This window comes from Aotus nancymaae, unplaced genomic scaffold, assembly GCF_030222135.1.
Source record: "Aotus nancymaae isolate 86718 unplaced genomic scaffold, 86718_ANA_hifiasm-v0.15.2.pri h1tg000011l, whole genome shotgun sequence".
Classification (NCBI taxonomy): domain Eukaryota; kingdom Metazoa; phylum Chordata; class Mammalia; order Primates; family Aotidae; genus Aotus; species Aotus nancymaae.
Window position 1 is genome coordinate 32732305 of NW_026988422.1, and position 27499 is coordinate 32759803.

Below are 27499 nucleotides of genomic sequence, written 5' to 3' on the forward strand. Positions count from 1 at the left end.
TGGTTGGATGGTGTTGTTCAGGACCAATATATAGATTTGGTGCTTGATAAATTCTTGTTGGAGGCTGCTGCTGTGGAGCCAAGAATGAGGTATCCTTTTTTTTTTTTCTTTTCTTTTTTTTTTTTGGTTAATAAACGGAATCTTGCTGTGTTGCCCAGACTGGTCTTGAACTGGGCTCAAGCAGTCTTATCACCTCAGCCTCCTGAGTAGGCATGCCATTGTGCCTGGCAACAATAGTATTATAACTATTATTATTTCAGTATCAGGTCCTATGCTAACAGCTGTACATTCATTTTCTCATTTAAATTCTTTGAAGTAGATACTTAAGACTTCTCTTCAAATAGCCTGGAGGCTGGGTGCAGTGGCTCACACCTGTTATCCCAGTGCTTTAAGAGGCCAAGGCAGGAGGATCCCTTGAGCCCAGGAGTTTAAGCCCAGCTCAGGCAACATAGCAAGACACCATCTATTCGAAAAATTTTAAAATTACCTGGGCATGGTGGCGCACTATAGCTCCCTGGGAGCAATGGCTCAGTCACAGCTCACTGTAGTCCCAGCTCTGAGGGAGGCTGAGTTGGGAAGATAGCTTGACCCCAGGAGTTTGAGATCACAGTGAGCTGCAATTCTGCCACTGCACTCCAGCCTGGCTGACAGAACAAAACCTTGTCTCTTAAAAACAAACAAACAGCCTAGAGATTGGTCTAATTCGTAACTCTAGAGTAAAACTGCCTCTACTCCATATACTTTCCCCTACATGCACTTTCCCCTACATAAACAAAACAGTGATTCCACTGTTTTGTTTGCATCTACCTACCTTTTCTAACTCTAGCAGCTCTTCCACTGTGCCCTCTGAAACTGAGAGCCAGTCATATGTCAAATTCTCTGTATCTCAGCCTCTTCTCTGAATGTTCCCTTCACATTCATGCTTGGTTTCTTACAAGGACTCTACTCGGTAGTGGTGGTATTTTCCCTCTTGCACCCATTGTACCACTGGGCCTGGAGGTGATGCATGTGTCCTCATTTTTTCTCATACTGTTTCCAGACCATTGTCCCTCATCCCTAGTACCCTTCTGCTTTGAAACAAACTACCACACAAACACCACTGTTGTCATAAATCTTGAGGATTTCAGTATTCAGGTAGGTCATTCTAACACCACTTCAACCACTTATTTCTTTGGTCATGTTCTAAAGCTGCAGGTCCTCCACATCTCAGTTTCAAATAGCCCACTCTCTGCTACCACCACCTCCTATCTTTCCAGTTCATTTTCGTTAGTATGCTAAATCCAGCAGTTCATCCCTTCACCAGGACCTGTGGTCCACTGATCATACTTCCTTTCACAGATTTTATCCCCCACGTGTTTTTATTTCCCTCCTTCTTCAGCTAAATTCCCATAATCCGCCTCATTTCCCTTCCCCTCTTTTGCTTTTGGCATATTCAACTGATCACCTACTTTAGACCCATGGAGCCAAAAGGGCTAGTAAAAAATAGCTATGCTGACTGATCTTTAAATTATTTATGACCATGACACTAAACTGGGTCCTTTATGCCACCCATAAATAGTTCATTTCTCTAGTCCTTTCACTTGCCCTCTTCTCTAGTAACTCTTTCAGACCTTCTGTCCTCTCAATCTCTAACATCTCCCCCTATTCTCTGACCTTGGTTCCTATTTCAGTAAGAAAATAGAAGCAATCAATATACATTTACAGCCTTCTACCCTTGAAACTATCCACCTTCAAGCATCTGTACCCATGTCCTCTGCCTTCCTTCCTGTTACCATGAACCAGTGGTTTTCAACCAGAGCTGATTTTGCTTCTCAGAGGACATTGGATTGTCACCGCGGATTAGAGGATACTTTACTGATTAGAAGTCAGGGCTGGGTGCAGTGCTTCACACCTGTAATCCCAGCACTTTAGGAGGCCGAGGTGGGTGGATCACTTGAGGCCAGGAGTTCCAGACCAGTCTGAGCAGCATGGCGAAACCCCATCTCTACTAAAAATACAAAAAATCAGCTGTGCGTGGTGTCACACGTCTGTAATCCCAACTACTCAGGCACAAGAATCGCTTGAACCCAGAAGGTGGAGGTTGTAGTGAGCTGAGATCATGCCACTGCATTGCAGCCTGGGTGACAGCAAGACTCTCTCAAGGGATAGTTCTCCCTCTTTTCCTGGAGAGTCAGTATTTCCTTCTCTCCTGAATCTTGCCATCAGCACACAAAGATGCCACTGTTTTCCTCATTTTACAAATAATGCCTTCTTGACCCCATTTGCCCTTCCAACTGATTCCCATTTTTCTCTTCCACTTTACAGCAAAACTTAAAAAGCCTTGTCTTCAATTTCTCTTTAAAATCTCCACCAAAACTATTCTTACCACATTCACTAATGACTTGCACATAGCTAAGTCTAATGGCGTATTCTTCATCTTCAGAAGCTATCAGCAGCATTTGGCACTTCCTCTTTGAAACAGTTTCCTTACTTGGCTTTAGGATGCATTTTCTCGTCTGCCTCCTAGTTTCCTGACTGCCCTTTCTTAGTCTCCTTTGCCAGTTTCTCCTCATCTCCACAGAGTTTAGTCCTCAGACTGCTCTCTTTACACATATACCTGCAGTGACTTCATCTAGTTGTATACATTAAAATCATTTTGATGGGGGTGACTCCCAGTTACAGCTCCAACCTGGACTTCCATCCCAAATACCTAGCTGCCCATTGGCACCTCTACTTGGATGTTTAATAGGCATCTCAAATTTAACATACTCAAAATTGCACTTACTTCTCCAATTTAGTGCTGTTGTCTTTCTTATTTCTGTTAATGACAATTCAATCCTTCTAGTTCATGCCAAAGTATCTTTGGCAGTTTTCTTTCTTCTTCTCCAGTTCATCAAAGCCTCTTGGCTCCACCTTCAAAGTATATCCAGAATTCCATTTCTCCTCACTTCCACTGCTGCCACTGTAGATATCTATTCTATCAGTAGTGGAAGTGAGGAGAAATGTGAGAATTCTTTGTCTTCAGGATTATTGTTGTGGCTGGTCTTTCTCCTTTCACCATTGCTACTTAGAGTCAATTCTCCACATAGCAGCCAGAGTGAATAGTGTTAGCATGGAAACCAGATCATGTAACTCTTCTGCTCAAGACCCTCAGTGTTTTATTACATCAAAGGAAAAACCAGAGTCTTTTTTTTTTTTTTTTTTAATTTTTATTGTTTTTTTGAGATGGAGTTTTGCTCTTGTTACCCAGGCTGGAATGCAATGGCGTGATCTCGGCTCACCGCAACCTCCGCCTCCTGGGTTCAAGCAATTCTCCTGCCTCAGCCTTCTGAGTAGCTGGGACTACAGGTGTGCACCACCATGTCCAGCTAATTTTTGTATTTTTTAGTAGAGACGGGGTTTCACCTTGTTGGCCAGGATGGTCTCAATCTCTTGACCTCGTGATCCACCCGCCTCAGCCTCCCAAAGTGCTGGGGGGATTATAGGCGTGAGCCACCGCGCCCAGCCCGAGTCTTTTTTAAAGGCCTGTGAGGCCCTCTGTAATCCACTCTGCCCTTCCCCACCTACCACTTTCATCCACTACTTAATTCCTTGTTTGCTCAGCTCCAGCAACACTAGCTTTTCCGTTGGCCTTTAAATACTGCAGTTGTCCTCTGAGGTGGGAGCAGAGCATTGGGCACTTGATAAATGCAAAGTTCATTTTCTAGTCCTGCTCTGGTTTTTATGTCCCGATCTTCCCTTTCCTGTTCTCCCTGGAACCTGGAGAACTTGGGACTTCCTGGGGAGCCATGGAGTCCCTACCTTCATTACTGAGCCAGTATATGTCCACAGTCCTCTGGACTTGCTTAGATTGGAACATTGTTTGAAGCTGATGGAGTAAGGATGCTGCCTGAGAAGAGAGAAGGAAAGAATGAGACAAACTCCTTACGCAGCTGAGCAATTGCTCCTTGTATCGTACCTCTCTTCCCCTAAGAGAATTACTGCTATTCCAGAGAAATGTCATGTGGCTTCTCTCCACATTGACTAACCACATTCCCTTTTCATTTTCCTGGGTGCCTGCTTCTCTAACCCACTCTCCAACTCTGTTTTTCCTAAAACAGGACATGTTTTAGGATTGGTCTCCTTTCTGCTAAGTATCCATCCCTATGACATCCAAATATTCTGGGTTTACTGGAAAAAGTGGGGCTATATTTTGTGTTATAACACAAAATAATGTTATCTTTCTACTAAGGATGCCCCAAATGTAAACTGGCAAGATGTGTAATGTTATTAGAATTAGGGTAGTGCCAGAAACCCTACTCTAGAATTAGACCATAGCCCTTCCTGACCACACTCCAGCTCACCCTCTGTTTTATCTTTTGACCAAAATTTCTCCCACCTGACATTTAAAGCTTTCCCCCACCCCAAACATTTCAGGAGAACTAAACCTCAAGCAAATTCATTTGTCTCACATCTGGTACCCAATTCTATTCAGTCTTAGGTCTTGGTAACTCTAGATGAGTTCATGTGCCTCCCAGATTGTCTTTGAGAGCCAATTTCTATACCTCTCACCATGTCGTTCTCTTAGGCCCCTTTTCACTCACCTTGAGCTTGGTGTTGAGCAGCCAGGCTTAACCCTCCTGGCATCCTTATGAGGCTAAGCCATAGTTGTAGTCAAAGGCATCACTTTATGGAGAGGAGAGAAAAGGAGATCTAGGAGGAAGAGATGAAGGAGTGGGGGTCTTTTTCCTGGGGACACAGGCACTGCTGGGCAGCTGTGGGAAACAAGGTCTTCACCATGATTATATTTCCTCTTATTTCTAGTTCCTGACCATTTGTATGCCCATCTTACTCTTCTCTATCTCACATTTGCAGTAGAATACCTATGTAATACTCCACAGCAGATATAGGCCCTTTCTGCCATTTTTGCTGATATCCCAGGACCAGCACATTGGACTTCAGTTGGTTCAAACATGAGACCTGAAAGGAGAAGCAACGAGGAAAGAAGGGGATATGATATGTTGGGTGAGGGGTGACCAGAAGACTCCCTTTTTCTCCGCTACCCCTCCCAGAATTCAGGAAGCTAGTTTCCTTCTGTGTCTGAGCAGATAGCCCTGCAGAGGTTCATGGTTCTTGCCATGGGCTTTCCCAAAAAGCCAAAAGTCTGCAAGAACCAGTTGTGTAGTATTAAAGAATCAAGTGGACCAACTGGGAACTGTGATAAAACCGGAGAGCGCCTGCCTTGTCCCACAGGAGAGGAGCTACTCAGCTCCAGCTAACTGTGTCTTGTGGGATGGAGGCCCAGGATTAGCAGATGCCTGGATCTGAAGCGTTGGCAGTTTATTTTAAAAATTGTAAATGTTGTGTAATCAAAATCCAGACGAAGATTCCATTCCTTGGCCACCATTTTCAACCTCTGGTCTAGAGACTTCCTTATTGGAAGTTCTTAATGTGATTTTGCACATTGGTGAGGCTCACTGAGTAAGACAGTGCCACGTGATAGGTGTCTGCCTGGACTGAAGAGCCCCAGTTCACAACTGCGAAGAGGAAGGGGTGGTGCAGAATGATAGGGGTGGCGCAACAATCGTCGGGTGGATGAGGAAACAGATTTTACTATTAGTAGTTCTGGGCTTTTTGTGGGGGTCAGCATCCTGTTGTAACTCACTTCCTGACTCCTTACTCACCCACCTACTCACTCACCAGATTTCTTATAGAGCAACAGCAAGAGGAACCCGCCACGTGAGGAGGAACATGATGAGCAGGCAGAGCAGAGAGCCCAGGAGGGAGAGCAAGGGACTTTACCTGTGGAAGGAAGGGCACCAACCTGCAGGGGAGAACAAATGCAGGCCCTTGTCCTGACCTCAGCACCACCTACTCATGTACCCCAAGGATGCCCTCCCAACTCCTCAGGTCTTTCCAGCCCTGGACCTTACCTCAACACCTGCCCACATTAACCAGGCAGCCAGGTAAGGTAGGTGTAGAAACAGCCAAAGTTGATGAGGGCACAGGCGCAGAGCAGGAAGTTGGCGATGATGGGGGCAATGATGTTCAGCTGGGCTTTAGGGGAGATGAAAGGTCAGGAGTGAGTCTCCACACTAGTGTCATAAGATCCAGGTCTAGAAGTCAGGGACATCATTTTATGGCTTTCCCCATTCTCTCTATTCCCTTCTCCTTACTCCTTACATACCACCCCTACCACTGCAAGGTTCGGAGACATTTTCGTCCACTTTTAGGAAAACAGCGATAGAAAAGAGGCTTTAGGATCAGGTCCTAGAAGCCAGAGGTAGGGCTGGGAAGGGCATGAAAGGAATGGTGATTAATAGAGCCTGGTGTGGAGGGTGGGGTGGGGAATAAGGATGAAACCTACAGCAATGAGGAAGGTGAGCAGATAGCTCCACAGAGGCTTGTGGTTCTTGCCATGGCCTTCCCCCTCCCCGCAAAAAAGCCAATGACTGGGTATGGTTTATCCTGGCACAGCTGCTGCAGACACCATGCTCATGGCCTGAGGAAAAGAGCAGATGGAAGCAAAAATCAATGCATTCCTAAAACAATGCGTTCTACCCATGTTTTCACTTAGTTTTCCCAGACTTAGAATTTATCTGCATCTTTGAAGGTTTTACCCCATTCACATGAATCAAGCATCTATGCTATGCCAGGCAATGGGCAAGGCTTCACTCTCTATACTTCTCCTCTGGTTCCCTCACCTTGTAGTGACTAAAGAGCCCATAGAGGCAGGACCCTTGCTCTCGACAACCGCTGAAATCCCAACCATATTGGCACTTTGAGGCCAGGCAGCTCCCATTCTGCACACCCTTGTCAGTCCTATTTTCTGAAGCATCTTGAATCATATGGAACCTGGAAATGAGATTGAGGATACACATTTCTTCATGGGAATAAAACCCCATCCCAAAGCAGTAGGGCTGTCTAGGTACCACCAGTACCAAAAGGGGAAATGGAAGCGTTTGCATGGCAGGGGTTGGGGGAGTAAGGAAATGACCAAGTTTGATAGTCACAGAAACCATACAATTCATTAACAGATATGAGGGATGGGGGAAACATGAAGGGAGGAGTGGGAGTCACTACAGACTCACCAGCCTTGATGTTGCCTTTGCTGGAGAGGGCTGAGATAGACAACCCAGTGACAGACAGTACGACTGAAGCCAAGAATAGGATAATGAGCCATGGGCGCCCTGGGTTGAGGATGCCCCCTTCTTCAGAAGCACTCCCAAAAAACTCCCTGGAGCAAAGAGTTCTCACCTGCCTAGATCCCCAGACTTAGGGAACCATGAGCTCCAATCCATTACCATGACTTCTGTGACCCAGCTGAAGTGCATTGGGGCCTTGCTGGTCCTGGCCCCAGAATTCTCCAGATCATCTTGGGAGTGTGGCTTGGTGTGGGGTTCCTCTGTCGAGGTGAACGTGGTGCTATATCCTGGCTGATACAGCACATACATAACTGAGATACCAAGGCCCCTCGCTAGGCAGTGCATCTGCAGCCAGGAGGATAGCTAATGGACCTGGAGGGCAGTCCCAGAGCTGTAATAGAAGGTGGTGGTAGCCCACATGCAGATTTTATCCTACCTTTAGGAGTTTACTGTGGGACCTGGGTCTTACCAAGCTGCATGGAGCCCATCCCAGGACTATGGAGTTGACACAGAACTTGTAGCAGGGTTCAGGGTCCTCATCCTTGTAGGCAGGTGGTGAGCAGAGGCTGGCTTGGGGTATGACTTCACCAGATTGCAGTTCCTTCACCTCCTGGTGTGGGGTCAAGATGCTGGCCACATTGTCTTGCTGCGGGGAGGCTATGAGAGGCATCCGAAATGTATGAACTGGGAAAGAGGGTGCAGAGCCTGGACACTATCTCCCCTTTTGCTGGCCAGGACAACCACAAACTGCCTTTCGGTCATTTTGGAAAGTGCCCCTTCTGGCTAGGCTCACCCAGGGAATGCTAGCTACTAAGAGTTGCCAGAGGTACCCAGACAACAAATGGGGAAATGGAGACAGCTCTGAAGGTAGGAGGGGGTGCTGTGAGGGTCAGCCCACTTTCCCACCCTACCCCACCCTTCACATGAGCCCTTTCATCTGAATCACAAGGGACAATCATACCTCCTTCCCTTATTAAGTCTGCCTGTGGAGTCAACCTATCTAGCCTCGGCCAGACATTTTATAGGCCAGGAAGTAGCCACCCTGGGCCTACCCTACCTCCCCAAGAGAAGGGAGAGGAAGTACATCACTGCATCTTCCCCCAAATCCTTTCCCCAATATGATACTCAAAACTGTGGCACAAAGTGATTGCCTGGCTTTTAGGGGCTTTAGTCAAGCACCTGGTCTCAGGATGAGAAAAGAGGTGTTGTCCTGGAGGGAGAGGGAGTGGCTGTACTGACTGGCTCAAACGGAATACCTGCCTGCCAGTAGCCCATCTAGTCCAGGACTCTGGTCCCCACAGCATGCAGCTCAACCACACCTTCCACTGTCTGGTTCTTATCCCAGTGCCAAGATGAGAGTTAGAGACTTTTCCAAAGACACAGGGTTGAATTTCAGACTCTCACCCTGGATCCCACCTCTGGACAGAGAGGAAGCCCTGTGATGGGGGTGAGACATCTAGGTCCATAGCCCTGATCCCTGCCCCTCCACTTTCCCCACTCCTTCGTCCTCTATGGATAAGGCTGGGCTATGTTCGCTCCTGGGTCTCAGCTGTTCCCTCTTGAGTCCTAGATTTTTTGTTTTTTGAGACAGGGTTTTGCTCTGTCACCCAAGCTGGAGTGCAGTGGTGCAACCTCGGCTCACTGCAACCTCTGCTTCCTGGGCTCAAGCGATTGTCCCACCTCAGCCTCCTAAGAAGCTGGGACTAAAGGTGTGGCCCACCATGCCCAGCTAATTTTTGTATTTTTTTGGTAGAGATGGGGTTTCACCACGTTGCTCAGGCTGGTCTCAAACTCCTGGCCTCAAGCGATCCATCTGCCTTGACCTCCCAAAGTGCTGCGACTACAGGCATGAGCCACCACGCTCAGCTAATTTTTGTATTTTTTGGTAGAAATAAAAAATCTGGGGTTTCATCATGTTGTCCACGCTGGTCTCAAACTCCTGGACTCAAGTGACCCACCCACACCATGCCTCCCAAAGTGCTAGGATTACCGGGAAGAGCCACCATGCCCGGCCAGGTCACAGCTTTATCATGCACAGAAAGGTCAACAGCCAACGCCCAGTCCAGACTCTTTGCCTGACCCTTCCAGCCCACTCTGGTGAGCACAGCCCTCTGGCCTTGGGCTCATTCCATCAGATCCCCTCATTCTCCTTGGTTTTCTAATTTGCCTAGCTCAGCACCCTTGTATGACCTATAGGTGGGAGGGTGGGGGTGTCAATCTGGGAGGGAGCCCAGGGGATTGGGTGTCGGAGTTAGGACACCAGGTGCCAAGTGCCTAGCCAGCCACCACCAGCTATAATTAGCCCTGTGGGGCCACTGGCTGACTGGGATGCCATGTGGGCAAGTTCCCTCTGCCACACAGCCCCAAGCACAGCAGGGGCTCAAGTAAGAGGGCAAGTGGAACACTGGTGTCTCCTGAGGGTGACTAAAAGGTTGGGGGCAATAGAGGAGGAGTGTGGTACTGGATCTTTACATGGCTTCTTGCATGTTTTGCTGCACCGTTTGTATCCCATAGTTGCCCTGTATATCCCTGATACTCCAGTGTTGGGATGTGGCTGGGGGTAGGAGGAGGGTGTTGGAGCAGGGGAGAGACTGACATTTTGACCGGCTGGAGACATGGTTCCTTTGGCCTCTCTGGGTCCAGCTCTGACGCTAGACTGTCTTGCCTCTGCTCATCTGCAGCTATCCAGCAAACCCCGTCATGAGCCTCTCGGACACCCCACGTTATCCTTCTCAGCTGGAGAGTATCTCTCTTCCCGTCCAGAAGGACTGCCTTGGACTCCCCGTGCACGCCCAGAGAGCCACTTCCTGGCCTTCCTCCCCCGACGAGGATCCCAGTTTGCCTTCCTTTCCTCTGGTCCCGGGGAACCTTCCCTTTTCAGCCTTGGCCCTAGAGGGAGAAGAGGAAGAGGATGAAGATGAAGACGAGACGGAGCCCAAGTGGCTGCGCAGCGAGGAGCATCCGAGCCAGTTTTTCGCCGAGGCTCAGCGGCTGCGGGAGCAGAGATTGTTGCTGGACGAAGAGGTGTCAGTCGCGGGGCGGGTATACGGGGTGCATCGGGTGATCCTGGCCGCAGTCAGCAGCCTCTTCCGAGACAGGCTGCTGGGCGGCGGAGGTCCGCGGCCCCCCTTCAGCCTCGAGGTATCCCCAGGGGGATGGGAGGCCGTGCTGACCTTTGCCTATGAGGGGGTGCTGGGCCCCGCCCCGCAGGGGGATGTGCTGGCGGCAGCCGAGGCGCTGGGAGCGCCCCGGGTGAAGGCTGCTGCCCAGCGGAGATGCGAGAGGGCTGGAAATGCCCAGGAAGATGTAAAGAAGCCCAGCCAGGCAGAGGAGCTGAGGGAGAACCTGCGCGGAATCGAGCTCCTCTACCGAGAGGGCGTCGGATGTGACTTGAAGCTGGAGGCAGGCGGCTGCCAGCTGTGGGGTAAGGGCCTGTGGGGCATTAAATTACTGCAGGTGCATATGCTGCCGGAATGGTGTGTGCAGGCCACAGGTGGTTTGATCCCCACCATGATGGTTTCGATCCCTGCTGCTATCAGAATTTCCCTGGGATGGCCTTTGGTGACTCTCCTGCCTCACTGAGAGCTGAGCATGCGCAGTTGAGTTGTTTTCTAGGCCAGCTGACAGATTTAAACTGACCCTCTGTCTGGCTTTTCCTGTGTCCAGTAGCAAGGAATTTCCAGCCAGCTGGCTAGAGCTAAGGGTACAATCCATGGCAGTAGAACAAGCAGAAAGTGGATTGACTCAAACAGAAATTAACCAAAGGCCCTTCTTGGCATCTTCCATTCGGGACACAGGAAAGCCAGGGGAACATGGTGGAAAACTCAATGTGCCCTTTCACCTTGGTGTGCTTGACACCATGGCTGACTCACGGGCCCTGCAACTAATGAGCAAGTTCTGGTACTGTTTGAGGTTACCAGGTCAGGGCACTTAATATATATATATTTTTTTTTCTTTCCCCCTCTGAGACAGGGTCTCACTATGTCACCCAGGCTGGAGTGCAGTGGCATGATCTTAGCTCACTGCAACCTTCACCTCCTGGGTTCAAGTGATTCTCCTGCTTCAGCCTCATGAGTAGCTGGGATTACAGGCGCCTGCCACCACACCTGGCTAATTTTTTTGGTATATTTTAGTAGAGATGGGGTTTTACCAGGTTGACCAGACTGATCTAGAACTCCTGACCTCAAGTGATCCACCTGTCTCGGCCTCCCAAAGTGCTGGGATTACAGGCATAAGCCACCATGCCTGGTCTGGCCATGGCACTTTGAAGTTAACCCTGCTCATCACCAGGAAAGCTAAGTAGGGTTGCATAAGTTGAGTGTTATTCAGAGTCTACTAACATTTAATGAGGCAATGGGTGCCTGAAACTTTTACACATGACATCTCTTTTAATTTTCACTGAAAGCTAGTGAGGTCAATATCATGATCTATAGGTGCAAATAAGGAACATTAAATTCAGAGATGTTGACTTGCGACAACCAGGATACAAGTCCACATTACTAGTCCAGTCTGCTTCCACTAGGCCATGCAATGCTCCTATGCCATTATTCCGAGACACCATAGGACCTGGAAAATGAAGTTGGAATGTGGACACATGAAAGTTTAAAGTTACAAAGGATTAGTTTAGAGATTATCTAGTTCAGCTCTTACACTTCACTGATGAAGAAATCAGAATCCGGGCCGGCACAGTGGCTCATTCCTGTAGTCCCAGCACTTTGGGAGGCCAAGGCGGGCAGATCATGAGGTCAGGAGATCGAGACCATCCTGGCCAACATGGTGAAACCCTGTCTCTACTAAAAATATATAAAAATTAGCCGGGTGTGGTGACGCACGCCTATAGTCCCAGCTACTCGGGAGGCTGAGGCAGGAGAATTGTTTGAACCCAGGAGGCGGAGATTGTAGCTGAGATCATGCCACTGCACTACAGCCTGGGTGACAGTGCGAGACTCCATCTCAAAAAAAAAAAAAAAAAAAGAAATCAGAATCCAAGACTTGTCCAGAGTAACATAGCTACTTTAGAGGAGTGACTGGGATCTAAAGTGCTTCTGGGACTCCTAGAAGGAAAACTACTCCAAAAGTCTTTATTTTCATTTCTGATAGCACTAGATGGAGGGGTGATTTAAATGTTCGTGATTATAAAATTCTCACTAGGCTTTTGAACTTAAGCATACTTGTATCACTGCTTTTATTTCCCTAGGAAACATTCCGACTTAATGGTTGGGAACCTGTCACTTAAAATCCTAGGGAATAGTAGTGAGTAAGAGGTGAATACAAGTGATTGTGAGCACTTTCAGGGTTGGCTCTGAACTACAGGTTGATTGGTGATATGGAAGCTGAGATGGCTTAGCTTGTTTTGAGGAATGTAGATGTTCTCAGACAATATATATTTGAAATCTGTCATTGATGCTTACTACTTGGGAAGTACCAGTCCACTACCTACTGCTTAAAAGACAATGGAAAGTCATATGAACAACACCTGCCCTTCGGGAAAGGCACACATGCCACAGTTGGTCAAGGCAGCATGGAGTTCTTAAACAGCTTGGGCCTCTGTGACCTACCTAAAAGGACTTCTAGCAGCATTCCTACCCACCTTTTTATTATAAAGCAATTTCCAAAGCAAAGAATAAGATAAACACTCAAAACACCCATTGCCCAGACGTAACAACTGTTTATTTATTTCATCTGTTTATTTTATTTTTTGCTGAAGTTTAAAGGAAATTTATGAAATTTTACACATAAGTATTTGAGTATGCATCTCTTTAAAAGAGGACAATTCTGCGGGACTAGGTATGAAAGGAAAAAAAGCAAAGAGGACATTTTATCATAACCATAATACCTTTATCATGCACAAGATTAGTAGTAATTTATTTATTTATTTATTTTATTATTTTTTTTTTTGAGACAGAATCTTGCTCTGTTGCCCAGGCTGGAGTACAATGGCATGATCTCAACTCACTGCAACCTCCACCTCCTAGGTTCAAGCGACTCTCCTGCCTCAGCCTCCTGAGTAGCTGGGATTACAGGCACGAACCACCACATCCAGCTGATTTTCATATTTTTAGTAGAGATGGGATCTTATCATGTTGGCTTGGCTGCTCTCAAACTTCTGACCCCAGGTGATCCACCTGCCTTAGCCTCCCAAAGTGCTGGGTTTACCGGCATGAGCCACCACGCCTGGACAGTAATTTCTTAATATCACCTAGTCCACATTTATATTTTCCCAATTGTCCAAAAAACATTTTTTAGAATGAGTTTGTTCAACCCAGGAATTAATCAAGGACTATGCTATTCTCAGTTGTATGTCTCTTAAGCTTCCTTTAATCTAGTACAGTCCTCCTTCCCCTTTTTTATTACGTGATATATTGATTGGTAAAAACAATAACGTATAAGATTGGTTATCCTGGGCCTGGTGTGGTGGCTCACGCCTGTAATCCCAACACTTTGGGAGGCCGAGGCAGGCAGATCAGTTCAAGGTCAGCCTGGCCAACATGGTGAAACCCTGTCTCTACTAAAAATACAAAAATTAGCCAGGCATGGTAGTGTGCGCCTGTAGTCCAGCTACTCTGGAGGCTGAGGCACGAGAATCGCTTGAACCCGGGGGGCGGAGGTTGCTGTAAGCCAAAACTGCACCACAGCACTCCAGGCTGGGCAACAGAGTGAGACCCTATCTATATAAAAAAGAAGGTTATCCTATAAAATGCTCCATTTTCTAGATTTGTATATTTTTCTTCCCCTTGTGGTTTTGTCTAACTTGTTCCTTTAGCCTTTCAACTTCCTATAAACTTGACTTTAGATCTAAAGAGTTGAATAGATTCAAGTTAAATATTTTGGCCAGAATAATCCATAGGTGATGTGGAGTATGAGGTTTAATTGTGTAACAGTACATGTTAATAGGACAGTTTCATTGTCATAACCAAGGCATTGGTACACAAGCATGCTTACTGAAGCCTGACATCAGTGACAGTGGATGGAGATGATCTGCCCAGATGGAAATGGAAAATAAATCACATTCTTTCTCTAGGACTCAACTCAGTTTCCTTATTTGATTGATTTATTTAGAGGTGGAGTCTTGTTCTGTCATCCAGGCTGGAGTGCAGTGGCGCATTCTTAGCTCACTGCAACCTTCGCCTCCCAGGTTTAAGTGATTCTTCTGCCTCTGCCTCCAAGTAGCTGGGATTACAGGTGACTGCCACTATGTCCAGCTAATTTTTGTATGTTTTTAGTAGAGACAGAGTTTCACCATGTTGGCCAGGCTGGCCTTGAACTCCTGACCTCAAGTGATCCACCTACCTCAGCCTCCCAAAGTGCTGGGATTATAGGCATAAGCCACGTCGCCAAGCCAGTTCCCTTATTTTAAAGGGAATAATTGAATTAGGTTATTTTGAAGGTCTCAAGTTTCAGATCTCATGATTCTATAAATTATACCAAGATCAGGAGAGGGTTATGCAGAGAAAAGCTGAGACAAATGGAAAACATTAAAGACTAAATCTTAGGCAAGAAGAGACAGTAATCAGATGAAGTTGGATTACAGCCATTCCCAAGTGGTGCCACTTTCCCAGCACAATGTAACAGAATAGTTGTCAGTTTTGGTTCTTGAAATTGTAAAGAATTTTATTTTGTGCACAACATAGAGAGACCTATATAAGTTGCATGTTGGTCTTTTCCATTTATTTTTTGCCCCTCTTAGCAAATGCTTCTCAACTTGATCCATTCAGATTTTTTTTTCTAACTGACCTGACCAAAAGGACTAAAGCAATATTTATCAAAGTGTCTTCAGGCCACTAACATGAGAAGTGTTAAAATACAAATTTCTGGAGTCTCCATCCAGAACTGTAGAATCAGAATCTCTGGGAGTGGGGCGCTGAAACCCACATTTTAACAACTATCCATGGTATTCTGATGCACACCACAGTTTGGCCTGTAGCAGTGGGTGATTTGAAGGGCCATAGCTGGAGGTGCCAAGTTGGGGTAGTGCCTATAGGTCTTGCAACACTTTGAGTCCTCCTCTATCTCTTCTGCCCTCCTACAGTGCACCGAGCAGCCCTGGCCTGCGGCAGTGAGTTCTTTGGGGCCATGCTCCTGAGCGGGATGAGGGAATCCAAGGGCACAGAGGTGTCTCTGCGGACCATCTCCACCCGGGACCTGCGACTCCTCGTCTCTTTTGCTTACTCTGGAGTTGTGCGGGCAAGGTGGCCAGGACTACTGAGAGCTGCTCAGGCTGCTCTGCAGTACCAGAGCTCTTCCTGCCTGGATTTGTGTCAGAAAGGCTTGGCACAGGGCCTCAGCCCCGCCCGTTGCCTGGCCCTGTTCCCCATGGCGGAAGCCCCTGGGTTGGAGAGGCTCTGGAGCAAAGCCCGTCACTACCTCCTCACCCACCTGCCTGCTGTAGCCTTGTGCCGTGCTTTCCCTTCTTTACCAGCTACCTGCTTGGCTGAGCTCCTGGATAGTGATGAGCTCCACGTGCAGGAGGAGTTCGAGGCCTTTGTGGCTGCACGGTGTTGGCTAGCTGCCAACCCCGAGACCCAGGAGTCAGAGGCCAAGGCCCTGCTGCAATGCGTCCGCTTTGGCCGCATGTCCACCAGGGAGCTACGGAGGGTGCGGGCAGCCGGGCTACCTCCACCCCTGACCCCAGATCTGTTGCACCAGCTGATGGTAGAGGCTGATGTTCCAGGCCAAGAGAGACGGAGGGAGCCTGACCGGGCACTCGTAGTGATTGGCGGGGATGGGCTCAGACCAGACATGGCCCTAAGACAACCATCCCAAGCAGTGTGGTGGGCCCGAGCCTTCCGCTGTGGCATCGGACTTGTACGAACTGTGGAGTGGGGGCAGCTGCCTGCCCTGCCTGCCCCAGGACGCTTCCGGCATGGGGCTGCGAGCCTGGCAGGAAGTGAACTCTATGTGTGTGGGGGACAAGATTTCTATAGTCACTCCAACACCCTGGCTTCAACTCTCAGGTACGAGCTTCTAAGTATGGGCAGGATGTAGTAGGCCCCAAGGTGGGCAGGGAGAGAAATTACTGGCCTAGCCAACCACACAGAGTCACTCTTCTTGCCTATGTCCAGGTGGGAGCCCAATCAAGAGGACTGGGAGGAGATGGCTCCTTTGTCCCAGGCTCGAAGCTTTTTCCCCTTGGTGGCACTGGATGGACAACTTTACGCCCTAGGTGGAAGACAAAATGGTGTTGCCCTGGACTCTGTGGAGACCTACAACCCTGAGCTCGATGTCTGGAGGTGAGCAGGCAAGGGAGAGATTAGGAGACTCGGAATAGAAGGAGAGTTGAAGATGCTAGTTGCTTTATCTTGTCCTGTTTTCCCTTAGGCCAGCACCTGCACTTCCAGCACCATGTTTTGCCCACGCAGCTGCCATTTTGGAGGGCCGATTGTATGTGAGCGGTGGCTGTGGTGGGACTGGCCAATACCTGGCCTCACTGCTGCACTATGACCCCAAACTTGAGAAGCCAGGGACATTTCTGAGCCCCATGGGGGTACCTCGGGCTGGCCATGTCATGGCTGCACTGGGTGGACGGTTGTATGTGGCAGGTGGGCTGGGTGAGACTGGGGACCTGCTGAGTTTTGAGGCCTATGAACTAAGGACTGATAGCTGGACTCACCTGGCACCTCTACCTTCCCCCCATGTGGGGGCTGCAGGTGCTGTGCTGCAGGGGGAGCTGCTGGTGCTGGGGGGCTACAGTCACCGTACTTATGCCCTCTCCCACCTTATCCATGCCTACTGTCCTGGCCTGGGCCGATGGCTTTGCCTGGGAACTCTGCCAAGGCCCCGGGCTGAGATGCCTGCCTGCATCCTGACACTGCCCACTGTGCAGCACACAGCTTTGGTTCCCACCCCGCACCAAACCAAGCCTGCCGGATGAAGAGGGAGCAACAATGTATGGGGGAGGAAGGCATAAGAAATCGTCTGGGAGAAGGACAGAGATTATGGGAGAGAAAGAGAACGTTTTATTCTTGGCGGTAGTTTATTCTCATGCTGTGCATTGTAAACTGCTTTTGTACGTTTGATCTCCATTGAGGAAATGGTGGTTCCAGAACTCCTGGGGAAAGCGTAATGGGGAAGGGAAGGCAGCTGAATATCCAGGTAAGGAAAGGAGAGCCAGGAGCAACTCCACAAGGCTGAGGGATTCTTGGGAGGGAAAGTGCATCTGGTTGGAAAGAGAGTTAGGAAGCTTCAGTAGCCAAAGTGTAGAGATCATGAGAGGACAGTTGGGTAAATGGTTCTGACCCATGGATCAAGGGAAAAATGTGGAATGGCCATCCATGAAAGAGTTTGAGGAGTGTGGGAGGAAGGACTGTAAATCATTCAGCACTTTTTTCCCCAGAACTTGCTTCTTTCTCCTCTCCCATCCCTGGGATGCCTAACCCTTCTTAACAGTATTCTTTCTCAGGTAATTTTGTAGGCCTGGTCTAGTGTTTCCTAGCTGAGACACCACAGGCCGCCCCTGAGAGCCTCTTGGTTTCCTTCTGAGGCAGAAGCTCCCACTTGGACATGGAACGCACAGCAGGCTGAGAGGCCTGATGGGTCCTCCAGGACCGTGGGACAGGAGTGGTGTGTGGAGAAGATGAGGGGGGCAGAGGACAAGGAGGGAGAGGCCTACAGCAGAAAACAGATGATCTGAGATTTGAGGAGATGGGATGGAAGAAGTCAGAACGCGGTCTGGCTTCTTTCTTTCCCTTTGGGCAATTTGAGGAATCAGGAGTGAAAACGAGACCGTTGTTGTGTGAGGTCTCAAGTGGTGAGAGAATGTGGCAGAGAGAAGAGTGAGAAGCAGACAAGACTCAGGAAAGTCATTTCCCCCTTTCAGTCCCTTTCCCCCAGAGTTATTTTTAAATTCATTTCCCTTTTTCTTGGCCAGGGAAGGTGGTCAGATGCATCCTCTTTCTCTCTTCCTCCATCTTGCTCTCCCCACTGCCCCTCTTTTTTTTTTTTTCTTTCTTTCTCTTCTTTCTCCCTCACACAGTTATTAATCACCTACTTTGTGGCAGGCACTGTAGGAGGCACCAAGGATACAGAGGTCACAGAGCCCCTGACCAGCAGATAGATGTAAACAAATACAAGTTTTGAGTGGATTTAGACGTATGGACAAGTCTTGTGAGAGCCCAGAGGATGGAGCAGGGAACTCTGCCCAGAAAGGCTTCTGTTAGGGAAAGTGTCATCCGATGGGCATATTTTGAACTGGATCTTAAAGGCTGCCTGGAGTCTTGCCCATTCGAGAAGGGGGAATGCATTCGAAACACAAAGAAGTAAGGCATGCCGTACCCTGTTTCTCCATAGCAAAGGGGAAGTTGGTATTCCAGAGGCTCTTCAGATAATTCTGCTGCTCTTGCCACCTAGCCTCTTCTCTGGAGCCTTCCTGAGGATAATGGCTTTCACTTAATGATTTTGTATTCCCGCCCTCTGCCACTCACCTGTATCCTTCTTGTCTGCTATTTTCATTTCTGCAGTCTGGACAGCTGAGAGCAAAAAAGCGTCAGGTTTTTTTGTGTAGGTTGATTTTCTATTACCATTGTTTATTAAGATTTTCATGTTTCTAAGAGTGATGATGGAGCCTCCCTTGCACCCTTCTTCATTCTGGCCCCAGAAGTACTTGACATGCATTTTATTTATTTATTATTAGATTTTGTTATTTTATTAAGGATTTTTCTGTGTCTCTATTTAAGCTAGACTAGGAATGTAGTTGCAAATGAGAAGGGGTAAGTAGGACGTATAAGAGTAAAGAAAAGGAAGAAGGAAGAAAGGGAAGAAGGAAATTGAAGGAGATGAGAAGCTATAATAATTGGATGAACGTCTATGAACATTTTTTGTGATTTGTACCTAAAGACAGGCTTAAATAAAGGTTTCACAGTGATTGAATCTTTCTTATCTGAGTTTCTCTACTATAAGAAGCATTCAAAATAAAATTCCCTGTAATCTGCCTTCTATCTCTACCACATGATTGAAATCATCTCCCTCCACTGTCACTGTGACCTATTTCTTACCAAATCTAACAATCTGTGGCCATCTTCATTCTCTTTCATCTTTCTGCAGGAACTGACTGGCTTGAAAACTGGCTCTTACCCTTAAAGTTTCTCTTCTCCTGGCTTTAGACATAGCGCACTCTCCTGGATGGACCATCTCTTATTTCTCGTAAGCCAGATCAAAGTGTCCAAGGGGGTGTGGCTTCGTCCCAAGCGGAGCTGAGAGCCAAGGATCCACAGGTATGTGGATGAGGGTGGTTCATTGCAGAAACCTCTGACTTTCATTATTTGTCTTTAAAACTGAGTATCCTGAGTAAGGAGAGAGGAGATCTCTGACTTGAAGGAGGACCCTAGTCAGTAGTCCATTCATCAGTGAGAAGGGACTGAATGTAGGCAAGGTAACAGGCTTGGGCTTCAGCCAGGTGGACTAAGAATAGGGTAATATCAGGGTAGCATTTCAACCCCAGAAGGGAAGTGAAGTGAGAAGTAGGAATCGGGACAGAAACCATGCATGCAGACTGGGCACGTGGCAAGGCTAGTTTGATGACTGTGTAGAGGCCCGGGATTCTTACCTTTGATGAATCAGATAATAAGCCAAGGTGTTCTAGATGCTCTCTAACAGCTCCCCTACACTCTTCCCTTAACCCCCTTTTTTGGTGAGGGTGAAATTTCTGTTACCTCTCTTATCTTTCCAAGATTGACTCAGGCACTAAGTAGGACTGGACATGCAGGTTGTTTATTTAGTACAAGTAAGTGTGTGGGACTCTGTATCTCTTGTCTCCTGTGCCTAGTGCTGGGTTGCTTATGTTCTTCTGTTCCTTTGCTTTATGCTCCCTGTCAGGAAGCTCACCTCTCCTCTGTCTCCAACCTTGATGATTCACTTGGGTTCCAGTCTGATTTTTTTCAGTCCCTCCATTTAGATGTACCACCATCCTAAGTTCAGATTCATCGTGCTTTATTGGCACTATCATTTCCCTGTTTCCTGGACCTGAAGCTTTGGAATTATCTTGAGCTTATTCTCCTTTATCTTTTTTTCTTCACTCGACTCATCATGTAATACTGGACTACTGAAGTAAAAACTGACTTAGTCTCTTCTCCCAATCTTTTCTATGTTGAATATAATATATATGGAAAATTTTTAGCTGTGGGTAGTGACACATACCTGTAATCCCAGCTACTTGGGAGGCTGAGGCATGAGAATTGCTTGAACCCAGGAGATGGAGGTTGCAATGAGCTGAGATTGCACCACTGCACTCCAGCCTGGGTGACAGAGTGAGACTGTCTCAAATTAATAATAATAATAATAATAATATATGAAAAACTGATAGCAAGGAAGGTTTCTAAAAAAAAATAGAAGGGCAAAGACCGGGCATGGTGGCTCACGCCTGTAATCCAAGCACTTTGGAGGCCAAGGCGGGCGGATCACCTGAGGTTGGGAGTTCAAGACCAGCCTGACCAACATGGTGAAACCCTGTCTTAAAAAAAAAAAAAAAATAGAAGGGCAAAAGTTATATGAAATTCTTGGTTTCACTAGCTGCGAAACCAAGAATCATTATTTACCCAGACAGATACTCTGGGTTGTAGCAGCAACAATGTCCAATCAAAAGAATGAAACACTGCCAGGCACTGTGCTACATGCCCATAATTCCAGCTACTTGGAAGGCTGAGGTGGGAGGATCACTTGAGCCCAGGAGTTTGAGCCCAGCCTGGACAACATAGTGAGAATCCTATGAATAAAAGAAAAAATTGCATAGAAAGATTAATAGAATTATAGAATGGAGAGGTTCCAGAGATCATGTGATTCAAACATTTTGTTACACGGCTTTAGGAAATAAAGGTATGTGGTACACAGTCTAAATAATGAAGAGGAAGGCTTTTCATGAAAGTAGTCTCTCTCTCTTTCTTCTTCTTCTTTTTTTTTTCATTAAAGTAGTCTCACGTACACAAGGACCAACAGGCAGGCTAAGCCAAACATCACAGGTTAGGTCTATAGACAGAACAGTCATAATTACTCTTTCAGGATCACACACTACATTCTAAATCCTGTCTAGCCCTTGAGATCAAGGGGCCCTAAGTGAAAAAATGTGAATTTGTCACAGCTCTTGGTAAAACACCTACCAAAAAAATTATAGATAGATAGATACTTATGTGTAGGTATAAACATACATATATATCGTTAGTGGTAAGATTATAGTCTTATTCTCTGAGAGAGAAATGATTATGGTATTATTACTATAACTGGTTCAGAATATAATAATCTGTATTTCCTATTTGATATGTTTTAGATCTGTGTCCCTGCACATATCTCATGTCAAATTTTAATCCCCAGTGTCGGAGGTGGGACCTGGTGGGAGGTGATGGCTCATGGGAGTGGTTTCTCATAAAGGATTTAGCACCATTTCATATCTTCTGATAGTGAGTTTTCGTGAGATCTTGTTGGTTAGAAGTGTGTAGTACCCCTTCCCTCACTCTCTTTCTTGCTCCTGCTCCTGCCATATAAGACACCTCACTCCTTCTTTCCCTTCTTCCATAATTGGAAACTTCCTGGGCCTCTCTTGAAGCAGATTCTGCCATGCTTCCTGTACAGGCTGCAGAACCATGAGCCAATTAAACCTCTTTTCTTTATAAATTACCCAGTCTCAGGTATTTCTTTATAGCAATGTAAGAACAGACAAATATAATATTAGAAAAATGACAAAAAAATATAGCCTTGGAAGTGTACTGAGCTAGAATCAGTAACTTGGATTCAAGTTTCAATTCAATTGTTGCTTTGGTAATCGTGAGTAAGTCCTTCAACCAGTTTGCATTCCAATGTCTTAACCCGTATAAGCACCATAATGGTATTGTAAACACCACAGTGTTATTATAGCTCATGAGGCCCAGAGCTTGGGGTAGTCCTAAGGACCTCTAGGCACATTTGGAAAAGTGTGGCTTGGTAATCTATAAATCAAGTTCCTGGGACATATCGTGTTAGATCAGAGAGCTAAATGGTGCCAAACAAGGAGTCCAGTGTACTGTAGTGACAAGCTCCTGAGACCATGAGTACTGTACAGAAGGTTGCAAGCTACTCCAGCCTGATGTACTCCTGAGACAGGGAAGCAGATTCATCTGGATTCCAACTGAGTTAGACAACTGTGTATCAGTTTGACTCATTACCAGGTAGACAATCTGAGCCCCAATACACACTTTTCAAGCAAACTGTCACTAATGAAAGCCAACTGTTTCATTACAGACAGTAAGAACTGCTTGTTTTATTTATTTATTTGTTTTTGAGACAGAGTCTTACTCTGTTGCCCAGGCTGGAGCACAATGGTGTGATCTTGGCTCACTGCAATCTCTGCCTCCTGGGTTCTAGTGATTCTCCTGCCTCAGCCTCCAGAGTAGCTGGGATTACAGGAGTCCACCACTACACCTGGCTAATTTTTATATTTTTAGTAGAGACGTGATTTCAACATGTTGTTCAAGCTGGTCTTGAACTCCTGACCTCAGGTATCCACCTGTCTCAGCCTCCCAAAGTGCTAGGATTACAGGCGTGAGCCACTTCGCCCAACCTAGATTGTTTTAGATTATAGCTATCATTGTTTGTGCTAGCTATATGCCAGATGATATGCTAAGCGCTTTATGTATATTATCTAATTTGAATGATAATACAGCCATTAAAAAGTGGATGCTATTATTATTCCCACTTTATAGATGAGAAAACTGGAAGATTAGAGGAGTTAATTTGCCCAAACTCACACAATAATTTGTAAATGTTGAGCATGTATTTAAACTAGTAGAAGGACTTTATTATGCCCCCTCTCTAATATAACTCCATCTCCACTTGACTGGCAAGCTTTATCCATGAAACTCATACATGGACTCTACAAGTGGGAGCAATGAGCAGGTATAAGTGCCACTGGAGATTTAGAGACATGGTCTTGAGACATCTAACATCCAATTTCTGTGATGCAAATAGCTTTGAATTTCAAAGAAGCTCAACCAGAGCAAGGGGTAGTGGGTTCTTCCTTCTGACAGTTTTTCTCACTTATTAGGATGTGTTGAGCCGGGGATTGTTACAAGAATGAGACTGAGGTGAGACTTTTCAAATGGAGAACCTAGCCTGGCCCCTTTGCTACATTATCATCATCTGATCTTACTGCAGACTCAAGGACAACTCTCTGGCCCCATTCAGCACTGATGAGATTACAAACCTTATTTTCTTCTACAGCATAGGTCACCCTGCTGGTCAGTAGCAGAGGAGAATATAAATACAGATCCATTGGACCAGGTGTGGTGGCACATGTTTTGAGACCCTTGTCTCAAAAAATAAAAAAAAAAAATAAAAAATAATCACAAATCTGTTGCACTGCAGAGTGCATGTTTAAACAATCATGTTTTAATACATAATATACTATCTAGCCAGGCGTGGTGGCTCACGCCTGTAGTCCCAGCACTTTGGGAGTCAGAGGCGGGCAGATCACCTGAGGTCAGGAGTTCGAGACCAGCCTCGACAATATGGTGAAACCTCGTCTCTATTAAAAAGACAAAAAATTAGCCAGGCATGGTAGCATCCTGTAATCCCAGCTATTCGGGAGGCTGAGGCAGGAGAATTGCTTGAACCTGGGAGGCGGAGGTTGCAGTGAGCTGAGATCACGCCACTGCTCTCTAGCCTGGGCAACAAAAGTGAAATTCCATCTCAAGATATGCATATATATACACACATATATATACATATGTACACATATGTATATACATATATATAATATATATGCATATCTTGAGATGGAATTTCTCAAATTTCTCAAATTTCTCAAATATATATTATAAAAATATAATATATATTTATATAATTTTATATATAATATAATACGATCTTATATAAAATATATATGTGATATCAAATATATATATTATATATCTCAAAATATATCTCAAAAAAATTTTATATATATTTGTGTGTGTGCGTATATATATGTAATATACTATCTTCACCCATATCTTGGATTGTGGCCAAGTATTCCAGTTTTTCCCTGATTATCTCAATGCCTATATTATTTTCATTCTTCCTACAAGGCATTAAAGTGTTCTGAGTTCATTTTTTTTTTTTTTTTGACATGGAGTTTCACTCTTGTTGCCCAGGCTGGCGTGCAGTGGCACAATCTTGGCTCATTGCAACCTCTGCCTCCCATGTTCAAGCGATTCTCCTATCTCAGCCTCCCAAGTAGCTGGCATTACAGACATGTGCCCCCACACCTGGCTAATTTTGTATTTTTAGTACAGACAGGGTTTCACCATGTTGGCCAGGCTGGTCTCAAACTCCTGACCTCAGGTGATCCACCTGCCTCAGCCTCCCAAAGAGCTGGGATTACAGGCGTGAGCCACCACACCTGGCTCCAGGTTCAATATTTTGAAATCCAAATTTTATTTCCAATCACCCCTGCTTCACCCCATCCAAAAGCAGAACTAAAATCCTTTTTGAGATCAAGTGTCCTGTTTTTGTTTAATGTGATTATTCTTTTGGCATGAATTGTTTTAATGTGATTATTCTCTGTCCTCCTCAGGCAGTCCCTATCTTCCAAAACTTGTAGACTGCTGACACACTATTTTAGCCAACATGCCCTACTAATTTTTGTATTTCTTTTTTTTGTAGAGATGGGTTTTTGCCATATTGCCTAGGTTGGTCTCAAACTCCTGAGGTCAACTGATTGACCTACCTTGGCTCCCCGAAGTGCTGGGATTACAGGCATGAGCCCGGCCTTCTTAGTCTATTCAAACATGTGTCTGCTAATATGCAAAAAGCAAGTGCTGAAGTTACCTATTGACTGAATTTTAGACAGCAGAAGTTATTTAGTGCAAATGCTCTAACAAGAGGCCCAAGAGGGCATGGAAGTTGATACAATTTTTTTTTCCTTTTTTCTTTTTTTCTTTAAGACGGGGTTTCACCATGTTGGTCAGGCTGTTCTTGAACTCCCAACCTCAGGTGATCCACCTGCCTTGGCCTCCAAAGTGCTTGGATTACAGGTGTGAGCCACCACATCCAGCCGATATTAAATTTTTATGCAGCTGGGCTCACCCAAGCTAGAGTGCAGTGGCATGACCTCAGCTCACTGCAACCTCTGCCTTCTGGGCTCAAGTGATCCTCCCACCTCAGCCTCTTGAGTAGCTGAGACTACAGGTGTGCCCCACCATGCCCAGCTAATTTTTATATCTTTTGGTAGAGATGGAGTTTTGCCACGTTACCCAGGCTGCTTGCAAACTCCTGGCCTCAAGTGATCTGCCTGCCTGTGCCTCCCAAGGAGCTGGAATTACAGGCATGAGCCACTGCGCCCAGCTGAAAAGGGTAATTTTATATAATTTCCTTAGGTATACTGATGGCCTAGATTCATGTGACTCATTGTACAGTTGGACAGTTAAAGTACAAATTGATAATCTTCCAAGGGTAATGGTAAGCCAAGCCTAGATTCTGGTGTCCCAGCTACTTGGGAGGCTGAGGCATGAGAATCGCTTGAACCCGGGAGGCACAGGTTACAGTAAGCCGAGATTGTACCACTGCACTCCAGCCTGACCAACAGAGTGAGACTCTGTCTCCAAAAAAAAAAAAAGTCTTGTATCAATGTTGTTTTAAGAATTAGGCAATTAAAAAGTTTAAAGAGCAGCGAGGGCCAGGTGCAGTGGCTCACGCCTGTAATCCCAGCGCTTTGGGAGGCAGAGGTAGGCAAATCACCTGAGATCAGGAGTTCCAGACCAGCCTGGCCAACATGGCAAAACCCCGTCTCTACTAAAAATATAAAAATTAGCCAGGTTTGGTGGCATGTGCCTGTAGTCCCAGCTACTCAGAAGGCTGAGGCAGGAGAATAACTTGAACCAAGGAGGCGGAGGTTGCAATGAGTGGAGATCCTGCCACTACACTCCAGCCTGGGTGACAGAGCTAGACCCCATCTCAAAAAAAAAAAAAAGTGGGATGATTACAGAAGAGTACCCTAATGTAAACTATCTTAAATTTTGCAGGCTTAATGTACCAGTTATCTATTGCTGCCCAAAACGTTGTGACTTAAAACAACAACCATTTACTCATATCTTACAATTTTATGTGTCATTGATTTCACTGAATTTAGGGAGGATTCCACTAGATGATTCTTCTGTTTCATATGTCATTAGCGGAAGTTACTTGATGATAGACAATTGGTAGATGAGCTGATCTGAAGGGCTCAAGACAACTTTTTTCACATCTGTGGTGCCCTGGTGGAGATGGCTAGAAGGCTGAGCTTAGTTGAGACTGTTAATTGAGACACCTACATGTGGCCTCTTTAAAGTGGCAGTATTAGGGTAGTTGAACTCACTCGGCAGCTCAGGGCTTCCCAAGGGAGTGTTCCAGAATCCTGGAGGAAGTGCAAGTTTCCTTTGATATAGCCTCAGAAGTCCCAGAATGCAACTTCTGCCATTATATTGGTCAAGCAAGCCACCCGGCCAGCCTAGTTTCAAGAACTAAGGAATTAGAATCTGCCTCTCAATGGCAGGGGAAGCAAAGAATTTGTGGCCTATTTTAATCTACCATACCTGATTAGGGAAACTAGTCAGTGAGGAATGTCCTTGAAGAAAGATGAAGAAAGATATTGGCAAATGTCAACAGACCAGAGGCCAAATGCAGGGTTGTTTTGATTTAGAAGAGTCAGAAGACACTGAGGTTTTTGTAATCTGCTTTGAGATGGCCCAGAAGGGCTTGTCTGAGGTGACAAGTGGTTATCTAATAAGTGTGTGCTTGTCCCATATCACAGCTTGTGTGATGCTTTAAGTTGTGGTGGTTAGGTCAAACAAACACATACTGTGAATCTAAAGGTAAGTATTCACAAAGAAGAAAAAAGTCAGGTAAAAACAATGGCCTTTACACTTCTCACTGGTCCCTCCCCTCTCAGCTTTTTATCAGAGGCCTGACCTTACCAGTTCAAAGTCCAGGAATTTGCTCAAGATCCTCACCCTCACCAATATAACCTTGTTCCTTAGTCCAATATCCATTCTCATTATCTGCCTTGGATTTTTGTGACTTCTACATATGTCTGTCTCTAGAAGATGATGAAGTCTTGAGAAGAAGGCATGTTGTATACATTTTACCCAGGTGCTAGCACTATTCTTTGACAGGGGATCAGCAGATATTGTTGAGTCAAAGTGGAGGAGGAGGACAATGAATGTGTAAGAAAACTGACCAGAAATGAACAGTTTTAACAGGTGGTAGGACCCTTCCTAAAAGGGAAGACTGAGGGGGTGGCACTCCTTTGTCCCAGAGACAAATGAGTCTGGAAACTACACTCATCAGTTGGCCATTGCAGCTCAATGCTACTGATCAACAACAGGTGGTATAGACTGTATATGCAGAAGAAAGTGAATGGTCCTTTAAGAACTCGTAAATAAGGAAAGTAAGACAGTTCTGTGAGAGTTAAGTGAATTCAT

The 27499-nt window shown here is 46.1% G+C and overlaps 2 protein-coding genes across 11 annotated transcripts in view; both read left to right on the forward strand.

Moving 5' to 3' along the window:
* The first annotated feature begins 2 nt into the window (after positions 1 to 2).
* KLHL33 (kelch like family member 33) lies at positions 3 to 21704 on the forward strand. Of its 9 annotated transcripts, none has more exons than XM_012465688.2 (6): positions 3 to 89; positions 5662 to 5924; positions 9785 to 10527; positions 15133 to 16057; positions 16166 to 16333; positions 16422 to 18968. In XM_012465688.2, exons 2-6 carry the CDS (start codon positions 5836 to 5838, stop codon positions 16972 to 16974), a joined length of 2478 nt encoding a protein of 825 aa, XP_012321111.1. In that variant the 5' UTR covers positions 3 to 89; positions 5662 to 5835; the 3' UTR covers positions 16975 to 18968. The 9 variants fall into 9 exon arrangements, 8 of the variants coding, with proteins under 8 accessions (XP_012321111.1, XP_012321114.1, XP_064230882.1 ...); XR_010342034.1 differs by lacking the exon at positions 3 to 89 and adding an exon at positions 19143 to 21704 and having other exon boundaries at positions 102 to 5924; positions 16422 to 17195; XM_012465691.2 differs by lacking the exon at positions 3 to 89 and adding an exon at positions 102 to 4983.
* TEP1 (telomerase associated protein 1) overlaps positions 16251 to 27499 on the forward strand; it is a 60729-nt gene continuing 49480 nt past the window's right edge. Inside the window, exon 1 of one of the 2 annotated variants that reach the window (XM_012465679.3) lies at positions 16251 to 16333. The gene's annotated coding sequence lies outside the window, so the exon portion shown is untranslated. Of the gene's footprint in view, positions 16334 to 19224; positions 19313 to 27499 lie in introns of those variants that run through there. The other variant, XM_012465669.3, reaches the window with a different exon arrangement.